At 40.9% G+C, this 27,622-nt stretch overlaps 1 protein-coding gene across 2 annotated transcripts in view; it reads right to left on the minus strand.

Moving 5' to 3' along the window:
• Positions 1–27,622, minus strand: part of MNAT1 (MNAT1 component of CDK activating kinase) — a 265,871-nt gene that overhangs the window by 158,509 nt on the left and 79,740 nt on the right. For both annotated transcript variants that reach the window (XM_073610513.1, XM_073610514.1), the window contains exons 4-5: positions 20,954–21,057; positions 19,238–19,378 (exon numbers count right to left, since the gene is read on the minus strand). In XM_073610513.1, coding sequence (XP_073466614.1) covers positions 19,238–19,378; positions 20,954–21,057 — 245 coding nt within the window. The remainder of the gene's footprint in view (positions 1–19,237; positions 19,379–20,953; positions 21,058–27,622) is intronic.

The following is a 27,622-nucleotide window of genomic DNA, read 5'->3' on the forward strand; positions in this document are numbered from 1 at the left end:
ATTGGATCAGGTGGTACGTTTCCATCTGACAGCCCATATAGGACAGCGGGCTGTGGTCCGTGTCTGCACTGCATCAGTGGAGTGGACACGGACCTGTCATCCACCTGCTCAGTGGGGTTCAGCGGAGAGGAATCAGCTCTTATTGTAACTTCTCACCTTGTGACCTGCCAACTAGCCAAGTGGAATTTGGAAGAACTTCACAAAGATGGTTAAATGTTTTCTGTAGCTCACACTGCAGCAAACAAGATTATATTATCTAAAGGTTTGGTAGGACACATAACATACATGTCTTCAGAATACACTTGAAGACTTAAAGTAGTTGTTCAGTCAAATCCTAAACAATACTTAAACCTGCTCCCACCCCTATTCTAAGCCTATTCTAGCTACCCTGTAAAGGAAACACATCTGTACTATATCTAAACAATTCTAAGGGCGCTCCGGTCCGTCACATGATCTCTCCAGTGACCAGGTTCAGTTAAGAGGAGAAATCAACAACAGCTGCAATGCCTATGCGGTGATGACACTTATAGTCCCTCCTCTACACTGAAGCCGGCACTGGAAGATGATCATGTGACTGGACCAAAGCACCCTCAGATTAGGCAGGTATAGACATCTTTCCTTTACAGCGTAGTTAGAATAGGCTTATAATGGGGGTTGGGAGTAGGCTTAAGAATAGTTAGGATTTGACTGAACTTCTACTTTAAAGGGTTAAAGAAAATCTTCACAAAAATGTTCTTTATAATATATATATATATATATATAAAACAGAAATGATTAAGCCTCATGTTTTGCATTTTTTATTAAAATTGGCACAAGAACGTACACTTCTCATAGTAGTGTACTTTGTATGAGCAGGATTAAAAACATCAGCACACACTGAGCAGACACGGATCAATACTTTTAATAAAAGTGAGGTGTGTTAGGCGCTGATAAGTCTTCCAAAATGAAGAAAAGGATCTCACTATTTGTACAGTAATTCTATCTCCATCAATTAAAACTGGATTTCAGCTATCACAGCAAGATTCAGATTGATAATAAATTACTAACAAAGGTCAGAAATTTGGTTGTTTAACCAAATAAAACCCATATCACATTATATTAGAGGACATTTAGATGACCAACAAAATTAGCAAATTAGCACCGTTTGTGTTTTAAATTCAAGAAACTAAGTTGAGAAGCACTCATGCTACGAGTGATTGAAATTTGTATAAAAGAACCCCAAAATGCACCCCAAGTTTATTAACTAACGGGTCAGCCAACCTAAAGCTCGTTGTGCAGTTAGAAGTATTAAAGTGAATCTGGCATCAGATATATTTCTTCATATGAGGTATATGTATGCCAAGTAATGAGTAAGCATCACACATACACATACTGTATTTTTTAACCTGTTAGGGCCCTTTCCGTTTATTTGTTTTTCACCTGTCCATGTGCAGTGATACAGAATTTGACTGGCTACTAGAGCTAATCCAACCTGTCACAGTCTGAATACTGCTCTTTGAGGGTTTTTTAGCATGCAGATATAATGACAAATTCAGATACTTACATTAGCTGCATTTAAAATGTATAACATTTTATTTCTGCATGGAAGTAATCTTTAAATTCTACTACTGAACCTTTTGAATTGATAAGCAAAAACATAAATAAAACAGTTTTCTCTGATTAATGCATGGTTTCCACTGTACAGAACCTTTAAAGCTGAACTCCAGGAAAATTTGAAAAAAAAAAATGTACCCTTGCAGTGGGTCTCCCCCACTCTACAAGGATTAAATCCCCATTTTTGCCTGGGGGGCCATAAAAAAAGCACATATACTTACCTTATTTCTCTCACTCCTACAGGCTCCTGCTCCCCATTTGACTGGTCCCCCGAAGGGGTGTGGATTTTTTTTCAAAAACTACTTGTCCAAAGGACTAACTCGGGGGCCCAATTCACTTGTCCCTCATGACAATCTACATGTGCTGATAAAAAAAAAAAAAATGTTTTTCCTAGGATAGAAAATATGAAAGGTTGACGTTTTAATATTAGCCAAAGGTGCTTTTAGGAATGCCTGGGGCTTTTAAAAACAAAAAGGGACTTTGTTTTTTGCTAGAAAATGTCTTAGAACCTCCAAACGTTATACATTTTTTTTTTTTTTAAAGCAGGGGCCCTAGAGAATACATTGGTGGGTGTTGTAATTTTTTATGTCACATGGTATTTGCACGTTTTTTTTTCAATTTTATTGCACAATACATAACCCAATTGTTTTGTAAAAAATAAAAAATTATATTACGCCAAGTAAATAGATACCAAACATGTCACGCTTTAAAACTGTGCACCCTCGTGCAACAGCGACAAACAATGTAAATTTTACTACCCATAGGCAAAGCTTTAAAAGCTTTTACAGGTTACAGGTTAGATTTACACAGGAGGACTGGTGCTGGAATTACTTCTCCTGATACCTCACATGTGTAGGACGATCGCTGTTTGTTGTGGAACCGACGTATGCATTCAAGTTTGCACGCAAGCATGGAAGGACAGGAGTGCTTTTAAAAAAAAAAATGATTTAAATCATTTTTATTTTCATACTGTTGCTTTAGAAAAATAATGGTATCACTTTTATTGCTCTCATATGGAATGTAAACCATCCCTTGTGACAGCAATAGGCAGTGGTATGTACTTCTTTATTGAGAGTCTTATAGACCCCAGATCCCTCCTCTGCCCTTAAATGCATTTGATCACTCCAAGATCAGTGTAATCAAATGCTTTCCATTTTTAAAATGGCACTGGGGAAACTGGAAGTGATGCATGCTCATTGCTTCTCGTTTCCTATACTAGAGGAGGACAGAGCGGCTCCGGTCTTTCTTCACCTCTATGATCAGCCGGAAGCCCTCCCGCTGCTTGTAAAAATGATCCAGCAGCTGGTTAGCCACTCGGATTGCTTTTACAAGAGAGCAGACTGTCAGCTCTAAACCCCGCTATTTGTCCACAGCAGTGCTAAATGTTAAAAAAAAAAAAAAAAAAAAAAAAAAAGAAGAAAGAAAGAACCCTCTTGCATGGTGCTGCATGCCCTAGGTGTCGGGCGATATGAATTGAACATCCCTGTTCTTCCTTTTCTGCACTCTGCCCAGCAGTCCCACCCATATGTTATTAGGAGCAATGTTGGACCAGCAGTCCTGCATTGTAAGTGAGGATGCTGAAGGCCTGCCCACAACGTCTAAGATAGTTTTTTTCTGGTTTCCCCAGAGTTTAGTCATAAAGTAGTTGTAAACCTCAGACAAAAATATAAACTATGAACAAAGCATATCCCTGTATATTGCGTTTTTGTCTCTATCCAAAACATGAAGTGCCATTTCTCTCTGCTGACTCATTCCTCTACTATCAGCATGAGTCACTTTTGACAAGTTTTCCTGACACCAAGAGGTAAAAAGGTGTCAGAGAAGGAAGCTCCAGCACACAGCCTGTGACTGACAGCCTCAGCTCTATTCCAGTGTGAAGGGGGCGTATCCTTCCAATGAGCTCTCAACTTTACACTCTGCAGAGCTCAGGGAGGAATTTCAGCTCTCCGCTCTTTTTTTTTTTACTGACAGCTCAGACAAGCTTTACAAATTCTGGACTTTAAATGTAGAGGAGTCTGCAGACAAACTGGTACATCTTTGGTAGGAGGATTTGTTTCATCTTTGTGTATCACCTGAGGCCAGTCACTTCACTGGGTATATGTGGAGATTTACAACCACTGTAAGGCAAAATAAGGCACGCTAAAGGAGTCTATTTTCTTTAAACTTCTAGCTTGCAATGCACTTTATTCATTAAATACAAGAATACAGCAAGTATTCTGTTAACAGTCTGGAAGTCAAGGGAAAAAAAAAAAAAAATCCAAGAGAATCCCTTTTTATTGGCAGTATTGGTGTCAGTTTCAGGACCACCGAAGTATGGAGGCCAGGAGAGAGATAATGTCACAAAATCCTCATTGTCTATACTCAATAACTCACTAAAGCTTTTTATCTGCTACAGTGGAGCCCAGTGGAACGGGTAATTGTGAAATGGAGAGAACCGCAAGGAGGCGTAACCATCCAAGAACTATTTTTAAATTGTGTAAATAAATGACTTGACTTCTCAGCAGCTAATGCACCTTAAATCAATTAAAAGCATAAAGAATGCCTTGATTGAACAGTGCAGCCTAGGCAGTGCATTCCCCGATTTCCATTCATTTACTCTTCTAAATATAGGTCCCACTAGAAATAATTACATTTCTTTAGACCGAAAGTGTTGGAGCTGCAGCACCAAACGAAATGTCTATGTTGAATTGCTGCAGTAATATACTGGAGAGGGGACAGGAGGGACATCTGCCTAAAATTCACTGATGATTGGTTTGAGGCAAAGCTTCCGTGAACACATTACCAGTAACTTAACACTATTTATGTTCACATAAACCATTACAAATCTGTTTTAAATATTAAAGCAGTAGTAATGTTTGTAACAAATAAATTTTACCCATGCATTGCATACTAGCACATTATGAAAGACTTGCCTTAAAATAAAGCCCTCCAGCGGTGCGCTGTCACCACTGACAGGGCTTCCATCTTCACCTGGTCTTCCTTCCAGGTTCGCAGGCTCCGGCCGTTTGATTGGCCAAGCAGTGATGAGGTCACTCCCGCGCTTGCGCACAGGAGTCATCGTTTATGACACAAACCTATTAAACAACGGCACGGCATGCCGTTCCTTCAGAGCGCATGCACCAGTGATGCGCCAGCTGCTGCTCCGTGGTATACCTTCTAAACGGTGCACGTTTAGGAGATAGTTATTTTACCTACAAGTAGAGCCTGCTCACAGCTGTCCAAAGAAAAAAATAAAAAGCCAGTAACATTTATCAACAACATGTGCTGAACGAGATAAAAAGAAACATTGTATCTTCTGTTCTTTTAGAGATCAAAGGGATGAATTTCGGTCTGTAAATTAGGTTCGTTTTAACAGCTTAAAGACTTAGGCCTCATGCACACAAGACGCTGTTAAACTCGCGTTCAGAGGCAGTTGGCCACTTTTTTCAACTGCCCCTGAACTCATTCAATGTTTTCCTATGTGTCCATGTACACAGTCTCGTTTTTTGGCATTTTTGCGTTTGACCTCGTTTTTCCAGAAGCAAAAAAATGGGTTCAGACGCAAAAGTTTTCCACGTTTCAGACGCCAAATGCAGCTAAACGCAGCTAAATGTCGGTACCATGTTTAGCCGCGTTTGCATTTAAGTGTTTTTAAAGGAACATTTTACTACCCAACTTTGGGGCCCCATATCTCGGCACTACAACATATCCAAATTTGGGGTCCCTAGCACCAAGTTGCCCCAAGATATGGGGTCCCAAAGTCGGGTCGCAAAATGTCAAGCACTTCTGCAGCAGAGAATGACATTTTCCGACCTGACTTTGGGGCGCCATATCTCGGGGCCACTTGGTGCTAAGAACCCCAAATTTGGATATGTTATAGTGTTAGTCCAACTAACTGTGTTAGTCCACCAAGTAGCCCCTGAGATATGGGGCCCCAAAGTCGGGTTGCAAAATGTCAAGCACTTTTCTGCAGCAGAGAATGACATTTTGTGACCCGAATTTGGGGCCCCATATCTCGGGGCCACGTGGTGCTAGGAACCCCAAATTTGGGATTCCTAGCACCAAGTGGCCCAGAGATATGGCGCCCCAAAATCAGGTCGGAAAATGTCATTCTCTGCTGCAGAAGTGCTTGACATTTTGCGACCCGACTTTGGGGCCCCATATCTCTTGGATATGTTGTAGTGCTCGTTCCACTGTGTTAGCACACCAAATTTGGGGTTCCTAGCACCAAGTGGCCCCGAGATACGGGGCCCCAAAGTTGGGTCGCAAAATGCTTCTAGACACAAACGCGGTAAAACGCGGCTGAACGCGCCATGCAAACGCGGCAAAACAGGTGTTTCTAAACGCCAGTTTCAGCTTTTAAAAACATGTGTTCAGCAGAGTTTGCATTGGCGTCTCGTGTGCATGAGGCCTAAGCCTTAGACTTACTTAGAACCCCTAAACATATATATATATATATATATATATATATATATATATATATATATATATATATATACACACACATATATATATATATATATATATATATATATATATATATATATATATATATATATATATATACACATACATACACACACACACACACAGATACACAGTGAGGAGGGAACGTATTCAGAACCCCTTAAATTTTTCCCTCTTTGTTATATTGCAGTCATTTGCTAAATCATTTAAGTTCATTTTTTTTTGCTCATTAATGTACACACAGCACCCCATATTGACAGAAAAACACAGAATTGTTGACATTTTTGCATTTTTCTTAAAAAAGAAAAACTGAAATATCACATGGTCCTAAGTATTCAGGCCCTTTGCTCAGTATTTAGTAGAAGCACCCTTTTGATCTAATACAGCCATGAGTCTTTTTGGGAAAGATGCAACAAGTTTTTCACACCTGGACTTGGGGATTCTCTGCCATTCCTCCTTGCAGATCCTCTCCAGTTCTGTCAGGTTGGATGGTAAACGTTGGTGGACAGCCATTTTTAGGTCTCTCCAGAGATGCTCAATTGGGTTTAAGTCAGGGCTCTGGCTGGGCCGTTCAAGAACAGTCACGGAGTTGATGTGAAGCCACTCCTTCATTATTTTAGCTGTGTGCTTAGGGTCATTGTCTTGTTGGAAGGTAAACCTTCGGCCCAGTCTGAGGTCCTGAGCAACCTGGAGAAGGTTTTCATCCAGGATATCCCTGTACTTGGCCGCATTCATCTTTCCCTCGATTGCAACCAGTCATTCTGTCCCTGCAGCTGAAAAACACCCCCACAGTATGATGCTGTCACCACCATGCTTCACTGTTGGGACTGTATTGGACAGGTGATGAGCAGTGCCTGGTTTTCTCCACACATACCGCTTAGAATTAAGGCCAAAAAGTTCTATCTTGGTCTCATCAGACCAGAGAATCTTATTTCTCACCATCTTGGAGTGCTTCAGGTGTTTTTTTTTTTAGCAAACTCCATGCGGGCTTTCATGTGTCTTGCACCGAGGAGAGGCTTACGTCGAGCTACTCTGCCATAAAGCCCTGACTGGTGGAGGGCTGCAGTGATGGTTGACTTTCTACAACTTTCTCCCATCTCCAGACTGCATCTCTGGAGCTCAGCCACAGTGATCTTTGGGTTCTTCTTTACCTCTCTCACCAAGGCTCTTCTCCCCCGATAGCTCAGTTTGGCCAGGCAGCCAGCTCTAGGAAGGGTTCTGGTCGTCCCAAATGTCTTCCATTTAAGGATTATGGAGGCCACTGTGCTCTTAGGAACCATAAGTGCAGCAGAAATGTTTTTGGAACCTTGGCCAGATCTGTGCCTTGCCACAATTCTGTCTCTGAGCTCTTCAGGCAGTTCCTTTGACCTCATGATTCTCATTTGCTCTGACATGCACTGTGAGCTGTAAGGTCTTATATGTCTATTATATATATAAAAAAAAATTTTTTAGTAGAGACCCTAGAGAATAAAATGGCGGTCGTTACAATATTTTATGTCACACTGTATTTGCGCAGCAGTCTTTAAACGCAGTTTTTTGGGAAAAAAAATACACTTCAATGAATTAAAAATACAACAAAAAACTAAACTGTAAAGTTAGCCCATTTTTTTTTTACTATAATGTGAAAGATGTTGTTATGCTGAGAATCGCGAGAGAATTGTTATCTTTATTCTAAGCAAAAAAAACGTGATTCTCGTTTTATCCAGAACCGTGCTTTGCCTACAGGTAATCTTTATTATATGCTTACCTGTAGGTAAAAAATGTCAGACACAGCTTTACTACCACTTTAAAAAGCCAGTAAATTAGTAAAACTATACCTTTATACAAGGCTACATATGCCAGCAGAGGGGTGCCAGCTAAATCTGAAAAGGGATTGGGGGGGAGGCAGTTGACGCTATGTCTATGATGTCTCTTTAAAACCTGGTTGCTTCGGCATATTGGCTGCAATTTTTGGTTATGTTTACTGGGCTCGGTCTCTGCTCCTTGGTCCCCCTTGAAGGTAGATGTGGTTGCCTTTTACTCCTCTGTGGGGTGGTTGTTGATGCTTGGGGATAATATGCTATGGAGGATTTGTAACATCCTGGCTCATATATTCTATGTCTGAGTTTTTTTTTACATTTTTATATTATTTGCTTTGCTGTACTAGCTGAGGGTGCTGTAGCACTGTATTGTTTGTGTATCATTGTGACTACTGTTTGTATGTTAAATCTCAATAAAAATAATTTTCAAAAACAAAAAAAAGGTCAGATACTACTTCAAAACACTCATTATATATCCACATGTGTTGTAATAAGGGCAATATCAGACAAGACGTTTCTATGCCCTGTGCAACTTTTTTTTAAAAGAGCTAAACAATGTAACAAAGGCCAATATATCTAAAATTATTTAAACCGCCATGCTGCTGGCAGACAATACAAAATTAAAGCTGTATTAAACCCAAAAACAAACATGCATTATATTACAGCTTAACGATTCTTAGATGTGATGGCTGCATTCATTTTCTTTTTAGGCTTTCTTCTATTTTCATCTGGCCATTAAGTCAGTTGTTTTTCAAAAGAACAAGCTTTTCAGCAGCAGAATGCATCAGTTAGCCCTCATTCACACAAGGTGGATCCGCTGCCACAGAGTCCGCCTCTGTCCGCTGGCTCAGTGGGAGATCTCTCCGTTGATCTCCGCTGAGCCGGCGGATGACAGGTCCCTCTCTGCTCACTGAGTGGGGAGGGGCTTGTCGAGCGCCGCTGGTCGCTATGGGGAGATCGGACGAAAACGGACAGCATGTCCGCTTTCATCAGATCTCACCCGATCCGATAGGGACGGATGCGAATGTAGGGCGGATCGGACCGTGTCGGATATCAGCAGACGTCAACGCTGACATCCGTCGCTCCATAGCCTTACATGGAGCGCCCGTTCAGGTCCGCTGACAAAACTGACAGGCGGACCTGAATGGTCCATTCGCGTGAAAGGGGACTTACAGTGCTGAGACAAACCATTTACCACTGATAGGGGTGCTTACAATGATCATCTTTTATTTATGTAAAACCTATATCTAAGAAGGGAAAAAAACTGTTTGGTGGAACTGTAGTTTGGAGCTGGAGTTTGGGTTCAATTTGTTAGTGTATTTAAATCTGCTAGTACATCTAACACTGCCCCCCTACCTTACTGATAATGCTGCTGTCCAAAGATGCCCCCTGTGCATCCAGCGTGGGGGCACCCTAATACAGGAGGTGTGTTACTGGCCGGATCACCAGGTTATAACAGAGCAAAAATCCTGGAAAAGAAAACTAATGCAGCCACCAAAGAGCTTACACTTACAACACCCTGTGGAAAATGTCCAAGAAAGTGTAGTTTTATCGCTCTAAAAGCACACATCTGACATCTCATTAAAACTAATTGATTGGCACAATCCTACAGTACAGTGTATGTCTGATGTGAATGGCAATGGCATGACCTCATTATGCGAACGTGGCCTGCATAGCTATGGATTGGCACAGTGGTAAGTAAACGAGAGAATAGTGAAAGAAGGGAAAGCCAAATGTTTTCACATTGATATCTAAACTCTAGAGAGGACAAAGTAAAAAAAAAAATTAAAAAAAGGATCCAGAGTTTACTTTTCTCTGATCTACTCAGCTAAACATTTCAACATTTTTTGACATGCAGTTGACTAAAAATTCCTATACAAATGCCAGATACAGAGGGGCAAAAAAGTATTTAGTCAGCCACCAATTGTGCAAGTTCTCCCACTTAAAAAGATGAGAGAGGCCTGTAATTGTCATCATAGGAATACCTCAACTATGAGAGACAAAATATGGAAACACATAGTGTGATTTTTGAAAGAATTTATTTGCAAATTATGGTGGAAAATAAGTACCGTATTTATCGGCGTATAACACGCACTTTTTTCCCCTGAAAATGTTATACGCCGATCCCCCGCCGATTGTAAGCTTTTCGGCCGCTCTCAGCAGCTTTTAGCTTTTCTCGGCGGCTTTGAAAATGGCGCCGCCGTTCTCGCCTGCCTTCGGCCATTCTCGGCGGCTCTCGCCTGCCTTCGGCCATTCTCGGCGGCTCTCGCCTGCCTTCGGCCATTCTCGGCGGCTCTCGCCTGCCTTCGGCCATTCTCGGCGGCTCTCGCCTGCCTTCGGCCATTCTCGGCGGCTCTCGCCTGCCTTCGGCCATTCTCGGCGGCTCTCGGCCGCTTTCGGCCATTCTCGGCGCCTCTCGCAGTCCCGCGGGAGCCGCCGAAAGCCGAGTGCGTCCGACAGCTGCCGAGAGCCGCCGAGAATGGCCGAAAGCGGCCGAGAACGGCGGCGCCATTTTCAAAGATGCACAGACTACAGATGGACACGGACAAGGCTGCAATGGGGGACAAGGCTGCAATGGGGGACAAGGCTGCAATGGGGGACAAGGCTGCAATGGGGGACAACACTACAGATGGACACTGACAAGGCTGCAGATGGACACTGATGAGGCTGCATTGACGGGCATTTAAATGTAAGTTTTTTTCCTTAAACTTTCCTCCTAAAAGTTTTTTTCCTTAAAATTCCCTCCTAAACTTGGGGTGCGTGTTATACGCCGATAAATACGGTATTTGGTCACCTACAAACAAGCAAGATTTCTGGCTCTTACAGACCTGTATCTTCTTCTTTAAGAGGCTCCCCTGTCCTCCACTCATTACCTGTATTAATGGCACCTGTTTGAACTTATCAGTATAAAAGACACCTGTCCACAACCTCAGTCACACTCCAAACTCCACTATGGTGAAGACCAAAGAGCTATCGAAGGACACCAGAAACAAAATTGCAGACCTGCACCAGGCTGGGAAGACTGAATCTGCAATAGGCAAGCAGCTTGATGTGAAGAAATCAACTGTGGGAGCAATGATTAGAAAATGGAAGACATACAAGACCACGGATAATCTCCCTCGATCTGGGGCTCCACGCAAGATCTCACCCCGTGGGGTCAAAACGATCACAACGGTGAGCGAAAATCCCAGAACCACACGGGGGGACCTAGTGAATGACCTGCAGAGAGCTGGGACCAACGTAACAAAGGCTACCATCAGTAACACACTACGCTGCCAGGGACTCAGATCCTGCAGTGCCAGACGTGTCCCCCTGCTTAAGCCAGTACATGTCCGTCTGAGGTTTGCTAGACGGCATTTGGATGATCCAGAATAGGATTGGGAGAATGTCATATGGTCAGATGTAACCAAAGTAGAACTGTTTGGTAGAAACACAACGCGTCGTGTTTGGAGGAGAGAGAATGCTGAGTTGCAACCAAAGAACACCATACCCTACTGTGAAGCAAGAGGGTGGCAACATCATGCTTTGGGGCTGTTTCTCTGCAAAGGGAACAGGACGACTGATCCTTGTACATGAAAGAATGAATGGGGCCATGTATCGAGAGGTTTTGAGTGCAAACCTCCTCCCATAGGCATGGGCATTGCAGATGACAATGATCCCAAACACACTGCCCGGGCAACGAAGCAGTGGGCTTCGTAAGAAGCATTTCAAGGTCCTGGAGTGGCCTAGTCAGTCTCCAGATCTCAACCCCATAGAAAACCTTTGGAGAGAGTTGAAAGTCCGTGTTGTCCAGCGACAGCCCCAAAACATCACTGCTCTAAAGGAGATCTGCATGAAGGAATGGGCCAACATACCAGCAACAGTGTGTGAAAACCTTGTGAAGACTTACAGAAAACGTTTGACCTCTGTCATTGCCAACAAAGGATACATAACAAAGTATTGAGATGAACTTTTGATATTGACAAAATACTTATTTTCCACCATAATTTGCAAACACATTCTTTCCAAATCAGACAATGTGATTGTCTGGATTTGTTTCCACGTTTTGTCTCTCATAGTTGAGGTATACCTATGATGACAATTACAGGCCTCTCTCATCTTTTTAAGTGGGTGAACTTGCACAATTGGTGGCTGACTAAATACTTTTTTGGCCCACTGTACAAATTATCTCTCTTTACCTTCAATACATAGTGCCTTAAAAAAGTATTCACACCCCTTGGAATTTTCACATTTTGTCATGTTACAACCAAAAACGTAAATGTACTTTATTGGGATTTTATGTATAGACAAGGGGTCCTAAAACTACGGCCCTCTAGGGTGATTTACCCAGCCTGCGGCCTGCCCCTTTAACATGACAGCACCCCCCCTCCTCTCAGCTAACCTAATCACACAAGACGAAAAACATGACAAGTCCGGACAAAGGGAAGGACCTTTTGAGTTAAGAAGCTGGCGCTTGGTTACTAGGAAGCAGGGCGGTCCCAGCAATCAATCACCTGCCTTTCACTTGAAAAGTCCCGCCCTTTGTCCAGGACCTGTCAGTCTTCACATCTTATGTGATTAAGGTAGCAGAGGGGAGGGGGGAGTGCTGCAATGTTATAAAAGGAGCACTGTAATACTGCTGTAGGGCTCTGTGATGAGGGGGGCCAGATCTGTGATTGGGGGCTTTGTGTTGGGGGGGATCTGTTATGGGGGGGGGGCTTTGTGATGGGGGAGTCTGATAGGGAATCTGTTATGGGGGCTTTTTAAAGGGGGGTATCTGTTATGTGGGCTTTTTAAAGGGGGGGTCTGTTATGGGGGGCTTTGTGATGGGGATCTGCAATTGGGGGGGTGGGGGGAGTCTGAAGTGGGGCTTTGTGATGGGGGGGGGATATGTCATAGGGGGCTTTTTGATCGCAGGAATCTGTGATGAGGGCTTTGTGATTGGGGGGGGATATGTGATCAGGGACTTTGAGGGGGGCTCTGTGAAGGAGAGGAATCTGTGATATGGGGGGGGGGGGAATGATGGGGAAGGGGATCTGTGATTGGGGAGTCTGTGATGGGCGATCTGTTATCGGGGGGGGCTTTGTGATAGGGGATCGGTGATTGGGGGGGGATCTGTGATGGTGATATCTGTGATGGGGGACTTTGTGATGGAGTGTGATGGGGGGAATCTGTGATGGAGGGCTCTGTGATGGAGAGGAGTCTGATGGGGGACCTGTGATGGGGGGGCTCTGTGATAGAGAGGAGTCTGTGATAAAGGGGTATGTGATGGGAGGCTCTTGATGGAGAGGAATCTTTGATTGGGTGGAGGGGGATCTGTGATGGGGCTCTGTGATGAAGGGGACTCTGATGGAGAGGAGCCTGTGAAGAAGAGGAGCCTGTGAAGAAGAGGAGCCTGTGAAGAAGAGGAGCCTGTGAAGAAGAGGAGCCTGTGAAGAAGAGGAGCCTGTGATGGGAGGCATCTGTGATGGGAGGCATCTGTGATGGGAGGCATCTGTGATGGGAGGCATCTGTGATGTGATGGGGGGGCGGGAATCTGTGATGGGGGGCTCCGATGGAGAGGGGACTGTGATGGGGGGGGGGACTGTGATGGGGGGCTCTGTGATGGAGAGGAGACTGATAGGAAACAGCAGATTTTAATACCCTTGACTTATACAAGCTGTTTTTCACAGAAGATCTGTACAGATCTATTGTGGACCAAAGCAATTTATACGCTGGTCAATTTATCACCGCAAATCCAAATTTGACCCTTGCCAGAGAATTTGGCTGGAAACCTATAACGGTTCCCGAATTTAAAACCTTTCTGAGCCTATCCCTCCTCATGGGCATTACTAAAAAGAGCGAGTTGCGGTCATATTGGTCCACTGATCCAATTCCCCATGTGCCAGTGTTCTCTGCTTCCATGACCAGGACTAGATACGAGCAAATCTTGCAGTTCATGCACTTCAACGACAATGAACTCTGTCCTCCTTGGGGTGACCCTGAATACGATCAGCTCCACAAAGTTTGGTCCCTCGTAAACCACTTAAACCAACAGTTTGCAACCTTGTTTATTCCTGATCAAGTTGTCTGCGTTGATGAGTCCCCGATTATGTTTTCTGGCCGCCTTTCTTTAAACAGTTTCTCCCCAGCAAGCGTGCCAGATATGGGGTCAAGATGTACAAGCTCTGTGACAGGGCCACAGGCTATACATATAGTTTTCTGGTTGCCGAGACTACATAGGGAGCAGCAGTAACATTTTTTGAGACTTGGTGTCACACTTATTCGGAAAAGGGTACCGCTTGTACACAAGCGTGCCGCTTTTTAGTCACATTTTTGATTCTGGAATTAGCGCATGTGGCACTGTGCGATCTAATTGCTGGGGCTTCCCCCAACGGTTTGTAGATTCCTGAGTTAGACGGGGGAGAGAGTCTGCTTGAAGTGTAATAAATTGCTTGCAGTGAAGTGGAGGGACACATTTGCTATACAATGCGTCAGTAAGAACTGGATTCTTCCTAAAATTCCAGAAAGAGATCATCACAGCCTGTTTCCAGATGGTGCTGTGCCCCTATTTCCCAATCCAAATGCAGTGAGCCGGCTGCATGAGAGGCATTTTCCGGATGTCCTCCATGGTACCGCTACCCAAAGAACACCCCAAAGAATATGTTGTGTCTGTAGAAAACGCGGCTATAGGCATAACACCCACTTTCATTGTCCCTCCTGTTCTGACCAACCTGGTCTCTGCATCAGTGACTGTTTCCATTGCTACCATACACTAGATGAGTATTAGAATGGGGTACGGCACGGCACAGTCCTAGGGCACATTTTCACACAGGGTCTCGAAAGATGTTAGATGGCCATCGCATTTTGAGAGCTCCTAAGGTGGAACGTTTATAGTCACAATAAAAGTGTAAAAAAAAAAAGAAAAAAAAAGCCAAAAATAGTTGTTTTATTGTTCTTCTCTGTTTTACTGTATTTTATGCTTAACTGTAATGTTTTAGGGTTACTGTGTTTTATCACATTTGCTTTGCAGGTATGTCATTCTACTGTTATACTGTACTGTTACATTCTGTTTTGTTGTTAACCAATATTTGCTTTGCAGGTACACCATTCAACCGCAGCATGGGTTTAACAGGTTTTGCGCTCACGATACGTAGATCCATGAATCCAGTGCTGAAAGAGTTGATTCCACCACCACAGTTAAAAAAAAAAAAAAAAAAAGAGCATATATGCCGGAGCATGGGGGCAGGAGTGGACATTTGGGGGCGGATTGCCCCTATGCTTCAGTGTGTGTATATATATATATATATATATATATATATATATATATATATATATATATATATATATATATATATATATATATATATATATATATTTTCATAATTTTTATTAACACCAGTTTTTGATTTACAACCCTATAAAACAAATCAAATACATTCTAATTTGACTTGCAAATTACAAAATGATAATACAAAACAAAAAAAACAAAAAAAAAGGCCAACACAACTATACCATTGATCATTTTCCTATTGGATATATGCCTACTTGTCTATTCCATTTTCATATGGCTATCACATCATTTTCCCTTATTCTTCCCCCCCTACCAGTCATAACTACACACAGAAAATAACACCCCTATTGTGGTGGCGGAACACATAGAAGTCTGTTATAGTAAAACAGCAACATTCACAGTTATATCCTAGTCTTCTCCCTCTACCCTTCCTTCACTTATCCTTACCCACTCTACAGTTTGAAAAGGATCTATCCACCCCTGGAATTCCGTCTGATGCTATAATAAAGGGTATACACCGCTCCTGCCCATTGAACTGAATAGGCACCGCTGCAGAACCGCCAGCGGCACTTTGCGGGAGGTTTTAACCCTTTTTCGGCCACTAGCGGGGGTTAAAACTGCCCCGCTAGCGGCCGAAAAACCCTGCAAAAGCTACGGTAAATCGCCCCTAAAAATAGCGGCGCTTTACCACCGATGGCCCCAACGCCCCAGTGTGAAAGGGGTCTTAGAAAAAGAAACATATATACGAGCAGTTATAGCACGGAAGTTGATCGCACAAAAATGGATATCCTCCGAGTGTTGCTACATATGAGGAATGGTGGACACAGGTTAATGATATCATACTAAAAGAATGGCAGGTGTTTCGGCATATATTTTTTACTTTCTTTTTGGCAGAGATTGCAATAAAAAAAAAAAGTTGTTTTATTGATACTGTGATGTATTGTTACCATTGTTTGCTTTGCAGTTACGCCATTGAGCTGCAGCACTGATTTATTTATTTTGGCAGCAACAGGGTTTGCCCTCACGATATGTAAATCAGTTACTCCAGCACTGAAGGAGGTGATTTCAACACCACAGTTAAAAAAAGAGCATATATGACGAAGCATAGGGGCAGGGGTGGACATTAGGGGCGGATTGCCCCTATGCTTCAGCATATATTTTTATTTCCTTTTCTTGGCAGAAATTTCTTCATCCACATCGATCGATGTGAATGGAGGAATTTGTTAGGTTCTCTTTCTTCATTTAGCCCACAGGCTGCATTAAAAAAAGAACATTATAATATATGCCCAACAAGGACCAGCGATGTACTGATATGTTGCTGGACTTTGAGTGGTTATACCAGAATGATGCCTGCAGGTTTAGGGATCGTTTTTTTCAGCCGACGCTTGGCTTTCCATGCAAAGGCAATCCTAGCGGCTAATTATCCGCTAGATTGCCTTTACACATCCCCCCGCCACATACTGCCGTCTGCCATGGTTTTCTCGGGCTATCCTGTTCCACCAGGGAACCTCAGAATGCAGCTGACCATAGAGCTGATCGGAGACTAGAATGGCTCCAATCCTGACCTAAGAAACTGGAAGCTACAAGCATTTCATGACTTCGGTTTTACTGAATATAAACAGCGCCATTGGGAAATTGGAAAAGCATCTTATCACACCGATCTTGGTGTGGTCAGATGCTTTAAGGGCTGAGGAGAGATCTAGAGTCTAATAGACCCCACATTAAAAAGTACCTGTCACTACGTATTGCTATCATAGGGGATATTTACATTCCCTGTAATAACAATATAAATATTAACAAAAAAAAAAATAAAAAAGTAAAATTAAAGGGATAGTGAAAAAAATAAAAAGCAAAATGATTAAAAAAATAAAATTAAAGCACCACTGTCCCCCCGTGCACTTGTGCAAAGGTGAACACAAGCGTCGGTCTTGTGTTGTATGTAAACAGCAATTGCACCATACATGTGAGGTATCACCATGAACATCAGATCGAGGGCAGTAATTCTAGCAGAAGACCTCCTCTGTTAGGCATAAATTGCCAAGACAGTTCAACGCCCCCCCTCCCCCTCAAATGACCCATTTTTGGAAAGTAGACACTCCAAGCTATATGCAGAGAGGCATGTTGAGTCAATGGAATATTTTATATTTTGCCACAAGTTTCAGGAAAATTATAAATCTTTTACACAAAGTTGTCACTAAATGATATATTTATTGCTCACACATGGCATGGGTATATGTGGAATTACACTGAAAAATACATTCTGCTGCTTCTCCTGAGTACGGGGATACCACATGTGTGAGACTTTTTGGGAGCCTAGCCGCATACAGGACCCCGAAAACCAATCACTGCCTTCAGGATTTCTAAGGGCGTAAAATGAGGATTTCACTTCCTCACTACCTACCACAGTTTTAGAGGCCCTGAAATGTCAAGATAGCACAACCCCCTCCCCCCCAAATGACCCCATTTTGGAAAGCAGACACCCCAAGGTATTTGCTAAGAGGCATGGTGTGTATTTTGCCACTCTCATTTGTTTTTGAAAATGAAGAAAGAAAAAGGAACTTTTTTTTTTTTTTTCGTTTTTCAATTTTCAAAAATTTGTGACAAAAAGCTAGATCTGCAACATAGTTTGGGGTGTCTACTTTCCAAAATGGGTTATTTGGGGGGGGTTGAGCCATCTTGGCATTTCATGGCCTATGAAACTGTGATAGGTAGGGAGAAGTGAAATCAAAAATTTACGTCCTTAGAAATCCTGAAGGCAGCGATTGGTTTTCCGGGTCCCGTACGTGGCTAGGCTCCCAAAAAGTCTCACACATATGATATCCCCGTACTCAGGAGAAGCAGCAGAATATAATTTGAGGTGTAATTCTACATATACCCATGGCATGTGTGAGCAATATATCATTTAGTGACAAATTTTTGTAAAATAAATAAATAAAAAAATGTTGTTATTTTCCCAAAACTTGTATCAAATATAAAATATTCCATGGACTCAACATGCCTCTTAGCAAATAGCTTGGGGTGTCTACTTTCCAAAATGTCATTTGGGGAGGTTCTGCTATCTTGGCATTTTATGGCCTCCAAAACTGTGATAGGTAGTGAGGAGTGAAATCAAACATTTACCCCCTGCTTTCCAAAAAGGGGTAATTGGGGGGGGGGGGGGGGGGGAGTTGTACTGTCCTGCCATTTTAGCACCTCAAGAAATGAGATAGGCAGTCATAAACTAAAAGCTGCGTAAATTACAGTAAATGTACTATAGTTTGTAGATGCTATAACTTTTGCACAAATCAATTAATATAGGCTTATTGAAATTTGTTTTACCCAAGACATGTGGCGGAATACATTTTGGCCTAAATGTATGACTAAAATCAAATGACGTCCTCGGGCTCCCCGGCGTTGTAAACACACAGATCCACGTCCTGTCAGGGGAGAGGAAACCGATCATGTGTTCCTAGTATGTAGGAACACCAATCAGTCTCCTTCCCTTCGATATACGCTTTAACCAAAAATATGTAGAAGAATACATATCGGCCTAAACTTTTTTTTTTTTTTTAAATTGGGATATTTATTATAGCAAAAAGTAAAAAATATTGTTTTTTTCAAAATTGTCGGGTTTTTTGTTTATAGTGCAAAAAATAAAAACCGCAGAGGTGATCAAATACCACCAAAAGAAAGCTCTATTTGTGGGGGAAGAAATGATCAAAATTTCATTTGGGTACAATGTTGCATGACCGCGCAATTGTCATTCAAAATGTTACAGCACTGAATGCTGAAAATTGGCCTGGGCAGGAAGGGTATGAAAATGCCCTGTATTAAAGTGGTTAAGGGGGTAAATCCTTCTGGGGCTGAAGTGGTTAATGACACCCCTAGCTCAGTTCACAGAACTGTCAAATGGTGCAGGAATTGGATTGCATGAGTGTCAACACCCATGCGATCTGATTCCAGTGCGGACCAAAAAAAATTTTGGTCCGAATGTGATGCAAAATTCAGCCATACAACCTGTATGGCTGATTTTGCATCTCACAGACATCGCATGTAATCTGCGCAGCAATGAGGTGCGAATCAAATGCGATGACTGGCATCACTATAGTATGAACCCATCCTCAAAAGCAAAGACCATGTCTATGACAATAAAGACACACATATTTACCAGCTGATCCAACAAGTCCTGCTTATTCTTCCTTTTCATCTTTTGCTGAAATAGTTCTTCCTTCTGTATAAGAAGCCTTCTCTGCTCATTGTCTTGCTTCTCAACTTCCAGGGCCTCTTCTAGCTCTTCCTGCTCCCTAGTCTATGTCAAGAGATAAAGACAGGTTTATTAATATCTTTACCATATATTACTACAAATCATATATATATATATATATATATATATATATATATATATATATATATATATATATATATATATATATATATATATATATATATATATACATACACACACACACACAAACACATACATACATATATACACATATATATATATATATATATATATATATATATATATATATAAATATAGTTTCTGAATGATGCTTCGATTACACAAGAGATCCTTTATAGGTCATTATTTGGATGCAAAATTCACTACAGAAACTATAAATATTAGTTACAGTAACACAGTTTGACTAGCAGCTCTATATCAACAGGAAAGACAAACATAGCTTGAGAAATCAATGCACTAGACTAGATCATCCTTGATCATATAGTTATGTGCCGGATTTCACTTTTCTGATCATCTCATACATCAAGCCCAGGAGTCTCAGAGAGGTCAGCACTAGCTAAAAGCATGAAACTACTTGATTTACAAAACCATTATAAAGGAGGAAGATGGATAATGTAGATACCCTAACTGACTGACAATTAGGTCGGTATTGCACATCATAAATAACAGCCATTTACAAAACAAACACTCATTTAAAGTTTGTATTCATCCTCTGTTGCACACAGTGTTGCAGAAGTCTTTCAATCACTTCCTGTCTATATGCACCCGCTCCAGTAACTGCTATACACCGTTGCTCGGGGTCATCTTCCCGAGACAGACACCAGTGCTTGTGTGACGCTTTGTCAGCACAACCACTTACATTCTCCATTAGCGACACATGTGACAGGGTGACAATGCAGGAGCACAACTGTAAGACAGTTGCCATACCAAAACAGTATCTGAACAAGGACCTTCATAGCATTACCACCTCGTATTTTAATAACAGTCACATAATACTGAAAACAACTTAAAATTACATTAACATTTTAAAGCCTACAATAGATTTTAGTAATTGAGCTGAGATCTACTTTAAAGAATAAAATCCAGCACATAAAGATGGCATGACACATGCTTTAATTGTCGTCATGTAAGCCCTTCCCCAAGAATTTGTCAAAATATTTTATGACCATAGAAGGAAGCGTTTTTGCTACATATAACAACCAATAAGAATTGTATTTTCATTCTTGTACATGTCAGCTTGACAGTGACCTAAAGTATACACAATGCACATATCAAACAATATTCAGACATAATGCCATTATGATGAGCAGAATGGCCTAATCTGACCTGGAAACTTAAAGTGAAAAAAATGAATGTAGACAAGTAGGTATTATTCCTTATTTTTAATCATCAGACAATACTTAAGCCATGCACAGTACTTAAAACCACTGAACAAAAAAAAAGAGAAAGGAACACAGCTGGCTGATCCTTTGATCCTACGTGAAAAGTTGCAGGATCAGAACATTGCCCTTCCCAGCTATGCCATCATTAGCAATTCAATATTTCAGCCTTGCTAAGAAAGTTACTAGTGACCATTGCTTGTAATAACTAAAGATAAAAGTCAAACAGTAAAAGTTTAATATATGATACAATACTAACCAATTTTATTTTGTTTCTTACGATGGTATCTTTGTTCAGCTTTTGGTACATATCGATCTTTTTTTTGGTATTGTCAAGATCAACATTGTTGGTCAAGTTGAACACTGGGAAAAAAAAAAAAAAAAAAAGTGAATTTAGAATTGATGAATATGCATTAAAAAATATCTCTATCAGGTGTGACAGTACATTTCCTGCAGTCGTATTATTAGGTAATAAATTGATCATATAGTTCAATTTAAAAAAAAACCTGCAAATCGCTGCCAAAAAATGTTTAGCATGCGACACATCTAGGTATGTCAGAAGCCCAGGATGTACCCCTCTGCAATATAGTGGCATATGGGCTGGTGGTTAAAACCACATCACGCAGGGGGTCAAGGCATCCAACACACCAGAAACAGTCAGACGCTGAAGATTTTTTTAGCCACCATAGCTCTTCAAGAGAGCAAAGATCAGTGACATGAGCATTATGACAGGCAAGTCATAAAATTATTTTTATTACTGCAAAATCCTTTTCTTGGAACTCAACAAAGGACACAGTATCAGTGGAATCTGAGACTGTTGGGCTTACTGTTGCCTTTAGGAGGAACTAGACACTGGCAAACAAAAAAATCTGTTGGCCAGCAAAGTATAACCTCCTCAAACACCCATAATGCTTACATTTTTAGAAAAGCAATGTTTGAAGTAGATCGTAAACTTAGAGGGGTGGGACCTGTGTCCCTTGATGGACCCCAAGAAAAGAATTGTATGGCCAGTATAACAATCATATCATAATTGTTCATCAGTGGAATCTGAGACCACTGGGGAATCTCAAATGAGTCCAAATGAAGGGTGGGCAACACAGCAAACACCACCGCTAACAAACCCACAAAACAAAACACAATTCAGTCAGTCCATCCATAACTCTTGCATCTTCCAAAATCTGATATCCAAGCTATTACATACATAACTGAGATATGGGAACTGCTAAACCAGCTAAAAGTGCTGTAACTTTCTACTACCACATTTCTAATCCAGCCTAATCTATCATTTCTAATCTAATCCAGCCTCCCCTGCCAGACAACACAGCCAGGACTGGGACCACCTTTAAGGATACACCAAGATCAGCAAACAGCCCCAGCTTGTAACTGAATAATAAATGAGAAGCAGTGCAGGGATGAGGTTATCCCTCAGCTCAGGCCTCATGATTTTTCAAGTCTGTTTACTGCCCACACATTAACAAAAGTTTACAGGAAACTAATTCGAGGAATGTTTATGTTACATTAGTTAGATTTAATCACTTTTTTTTTTTTTTTTTTTTAGATAATTCTCACTTTTTAAATGTTTTGCTTGTTTAATACATGTAGTAGTTTGTATCCTCTCCCTAAGTGTTGCCTAAGGCTAGATATAAAATCAGACATTTTAGCTGACATGCCCACCCTCCCTCCCCTGCCCTCCCTGTGAGCGAACTTATCTCAGGCATGTGCTTGGAGACAGGGAAAGGTCAAAGCAGCCTACTCCTTGCTAAGTGCGTTGTTGGATGGCCATAGGGGGGGAAGAGGGCACCCGGTTTCACCTCAAAGCTAACCACCACCAAGAAAGATGGGACAAAGTACTACATGTCCCCTGGGGAACAGAACACATTAAAGTGGAACTACACTCCATCTGAGCACCGCAAACAAAAAAATGCAATTTAATTCATTGTTAATATTTAATACATTTTTAATACTCAAAGCAAACGTCCACACCAATCCATGTCTCTGTGCTTTATTTTGCAAAGAAATCACTTAGAAACACACCCCCCCCCAGCATTTCTGCATTTCTAAAGGACAGACAATTCCTGCAATCCATCTGCCCTCCCTTAGCTACGGTATGCAGGCAGGGTGGTGTGCTTAACTGAGAAAGCCCCTCCTCCCCTCCTGAGATATATGACATCATTTGCCTAGGCCTGGAAACCAGGAATTAATTGAAGAACCGTAACAAAACAAAAAAAAAAAGTTTAAAACAAGTATATATGATATACTTTCCTATCTATTTACTAATGCTAGCAGCATTAGGATTAAAATGGTCATTGTTGATTGTCTAAGTGAAGTTCCACTTTAATTAAAAAACATGTGGGCTATCTTTATTTTTCTACTGGGTCAATTTTTTCATTTTTCACATACACAATAAAATCTGAATTTTTTTGTTAGAAATTTCTTCACAAACAATGATATATTTTCTAAAATCAGAGACCCTGTAGAATGAAATGTTGGCATGTGCAATTTTCCCATATCACACAATATTGGCTCAACTGTTTTTTTAAGTATGTATTTTCAGGAAAAAATGCAATAAAATAAGTGTTTGTGCAAACATACAGTATACTGTAATACCCATTTTTTGGTAGAATAAAGATGAGGTTGCGTAGAATAAATAGATACTGAAATTTGTAAGCTCTGTATATAATTGTATTCTATTTTGTATTTATTGCACACTGCCCTCACTGTGCACACGGCACTAATAATGTTTTCAGTACATGTTTGCAGTCTTTCGAGTCCGGATTAGAATTAGCCTGCCTATGTAACGCTCCTTGTTACCATAAACATACAATTGTAATATTAAGGTGATACCTACATAATCATGTGTATAAAAACCTTCAATTGTGATATAATAAAGCAGAACAGTTATTTGGAAAGATGCTGAGCGTATCTTTTGTGTCTGTTCCCTACTGCAGTAGTTATTATTAATTTGGAACCACTAATCAATATGAGGATGGGAGTAGCCTATCATCAAAATGTCCGACTCAAGTGGCGAGCCAGCCAGGAGGGGCTTTACAGGTGACCCTGAGAATCCGAAACAAGGAGCTTGAGACGATCCGGGAATTTCTGATAATCAGCCGGCTGAGGTAAGCCTTTTGCTTACATTTGAGTTATCAGACTTCCTTGATCGGTAAGGCATTTTTGGGACAAAGGGTACCTATTTTACTCCCCTTAATCGAACTGTATTGATTGGTGGTTATAAGTTATGTTGTCCCTGTCTACTGTCCATCGGATTGTTATAGATAAGAAAGGGAAGAATAGTCCTGTTCACAGGTATATGTAGTACATCTGCTAGATAAAGTAGTTTAGAGGCAAGAGGGTATAGGCACACGTAGAGAAGACTGGCCAGTCATTATGGGCTTTAAATTAAGTAATGGAATGAAGGGTAAGAGACACTCAAAAATGCCCAACGCAAGAGGAGCGCTATATATGAACCGAAGGTACGGTTCCGCCTATACTGAGCCCCTAGATTAATGGTTAAAGTGGATAGGGATCCACAATGGGTAACTGGGTTACTAAAGTCCATGAGGACTAAGAAACAGGCAGAGTAAACAGCTATCTATGTGAGCAGGATGGATCAAGGGTGACAATTAACACTAGACAGAAAGGGACATTTTCATGTTAAGTTGTGGAATGAATTTGGGGTCAGCACTACAACTAGTAAAGTCAAGAAAGCAGAGGTTAAGCAGGGAAATAAAAAGTTAAAAGAAATTGAGAGAATGATATGCATGTGTTGTGTACAAATGGGAAAAACGTAAGCGATTTTAGAGAGATAAAATATAAAGGAAAGAAATTGCGCTAGGTGTGTGATAAGTAAAAAACATATAAATTACTGAGAATTAAAACCGTGAAGGATATCCTGCTGCTGAACACTATAACCCTGATATGGGGCACAGAAAGATAAATATATATAAAAAAGCGCAGGATAATAAACAAATGATTTACCATAATGAACATAATATATAGATTAACACTAAAGTGATTTGTGTATCAATCAAAAATATCCAATGAAAAAAAAACAGGTGAAGAAAATCAGGTAAAAAAACAGGTAAAAAAGATTCCATACGTGAATTTATGTGTTAGAGAAAATATGTGTATTAATAAAATGCATAATGTGACAAAAAAGTTAATAAGTGGAGGTATCCCAATGGAAAAATTTCAATACAGGAACCAGGGTCTATGTTCACCGCTTGTGCTGCCCGCACCAATGAATAGCCACTGGTCTGTGTATTAGCCTTGAACTCTCAAACCTCGGTGTGAGAGTACAAGAGACAGGAACTGCGCACCAATGGATAGCCCCTGGTCTGTGTATCAGCATTGAGGCTTGTACTCTCACACAGAGGTGTGAGAGTACAGAGTACAAGCCTCAAGGCTGATACACAGACCAGGGGCTATCCATTGGTGCGCAGTAACTGTCTCATCGGTTGCCCATCGGTGCGCTCTTGCCCCTTTGGTCATCCATTGGTGCGCAGCACTTATTTCCTGAAAGTGAGCTATGGAAGTTACTCCTGACTGATGCCAGCTGGTCACCTGCGAATCCTTAACAGTGTTCCTGCTGTTTCTACTAAGCCTGTTTTGACCCCCCCCTGAGAAGGGCGGTCACAGGATTTCTGGTAAGCCTCCATTGTTTATTGTAAGATGACGGGCAGCACAAGCAGTGAAGAACATAGACCCTGGTTCCTGTATTGAAATTTTTCCATTGGAATACCTCCACTTAAGAACTTTTTTGTCACCTTATGCGTTTTATTAATGCACATATTTTCTCTAACACATAAATTCACATATGGATTCTTTTTTACCTGTTTTTGTTTTACCCGATTTTCTTCACCTTTTTTTTTCATTGAATATTTTTGATTATGATACACAATTCACTTTAGTGTTAATCTATATATTATGTTCATTTGGTAAATCGTTTATTAACCTGCGCTGCACTTTTTTTATATAGATTTTAGAGAGATATTGGTGTATGTGTGTGAATGCTGGAACCTTTAGTTCTATCTCTTGTGTGTCATGTATGCAGATGTGACCCCCTCCTTTGTGCTCTCATGAAAGAGGGGCAGCACGGTGGTGTAGTGGGTAGCACTCTCGCCTAGCAGTAAGAAGGTCGCTGTTCTAATCCCAGCCACGACACTACCTGCCTGGAGTTTGCATGTTCTCCCTGTGCCTGCGTGGGTTTCCTCCGGGTACTCCGGTTTCCTCCCACACTCCAAAGACATGCTGGTAGGTTAATTGGATCCTGTCTAAATTGTCCCTAGTATGTATGAATGTGAGTTAGGGACCTTAAATTGTAAGCTCCTTGAGGGTAGGGACTGATGTGAATGTACAATGTATATGTAAAGCGCTGCGTAAATTGACGGCGCTATATAAGTAACCTGAAATAAATAAATAAAATGAAAGAATGTGGCTGGGATGAGAGATCAGTGGAGCTGAAGGACACCATGCCAATTTCAGTTTTTTAGACAAAACATTTATAACAAAATGTGCCAGGTTAACGAATCTAATGATTAACAATGATCACAATTTTTTTAAATCTGTTTTCCCAAACATGGTTAAATGAAGGTTACATTTAACCGTGTATTACACAAATTGAATATCCTTTGATAGTGGAAACGGTGCATTTAAAAAAAGGGAAATTAAGTAATTTATCTGTGGATATATATTAGTGTGTGATAATGAAAGGATCATTTGAGTATTAATTTCTAATATGAGTTTAACAATTTTATTAATAATATAGATATATTGAAACTGGTTTAGACAACCTTTGGTTGTAAATGAAATCCAGGTTATTGGGGAAATGTTAAAAATGGGATTAGTTTAGATTAAGATAACAATTTTGTAATTTTACATTTATTGAGTGGAATAAAAAAAGATTAAGATGAGGTTGTTAATTGGAATACAGCTGCCATAATGTTCAACAAAGCCAAGATGGATGGGATACATAAGAATTTTTTTCTACAAAAATGAAATCTTAAGGGCTGATAATAACTTGATGTGCGGTCCATGAGGCGAGAGTAATAATAAATAAAATTTAAATATAACAGACCCATCACATCAAGTCCACACACCCTGTTAGGATAGATGCGACCTGCAGCCAGTTGTTTTATAGTTTTTGATGTGGCTGAGCGCTTTCTGGTTCATCATACAGATTGTTGGTCCTTTTGTTTTTATTTATTTTTATTTTTGAAACCCAAAGCAGAATGTGTGGATTGTGAAATGATGTGCCCCTTTTCCTTGTAAGTGCCGTGGTATAACCAGAATATTTTGGATTTATTGGACATCTCTGCACGACCGCAAGGTATTGTTATCATTTATTACAATATTGCCAGGAAAAAGTTGTCTTTTTGAAACATGAAACTGGAGTTCTTACACAAACAGCATGTTAGAAAACAAGCCATTGTAATATATTTATGCAAGCTGGACCCAGTAATGAAGGGTTCATCCCAATATATCAGAGCTGTAGCTTTATGCAAACGTGCTATTGGACAAAGTTACAGACATTATTTTGGTCAAATATTTAATTTTTAATGGTCCCACAGTCTGCGCAGCAAATATACAGCTAACTAAATGTTTGTCTAATGAAAGGTTTAAAATATGAATTTGTTTTTTGTTCATGTACAAATCTAACAATGAAAAATGCGTACATTTGAATCCAGCTACCTTATTGCCTCTATTGGAGGAGACTGGAGACAAAGGAAGCCACATGTGTTAAATTGATGGTGTAGGAATCAGCTGCTGTGAGCCCAGTGCAGGACACACTCCCTGAAGACCCAGATATTTTATTTTTTGTAGAGTTATTCCCGGTTTTATACGGAGGATGCAGTTTATCACCCAAAAGGATACTCTGTATTTAGAGTCATTGGATCCTTTTTCCCCAGCTCAAGAAGCAGAGCTCCAT

This window comes from Aquarana catesbeiana, linkage group LG13, assembly GCF_042186555.1.
Source record: "Aquarana catesbeiana isolate 2022-GZ linkage group LG13, ASM4218655v1, whole genome shotgun sequence".
NCBI lineage: Eukaryota > Metazoa > Chordata > Amphibia > Anura > Ranidae > Aquarana > Aquarana catesbeiana.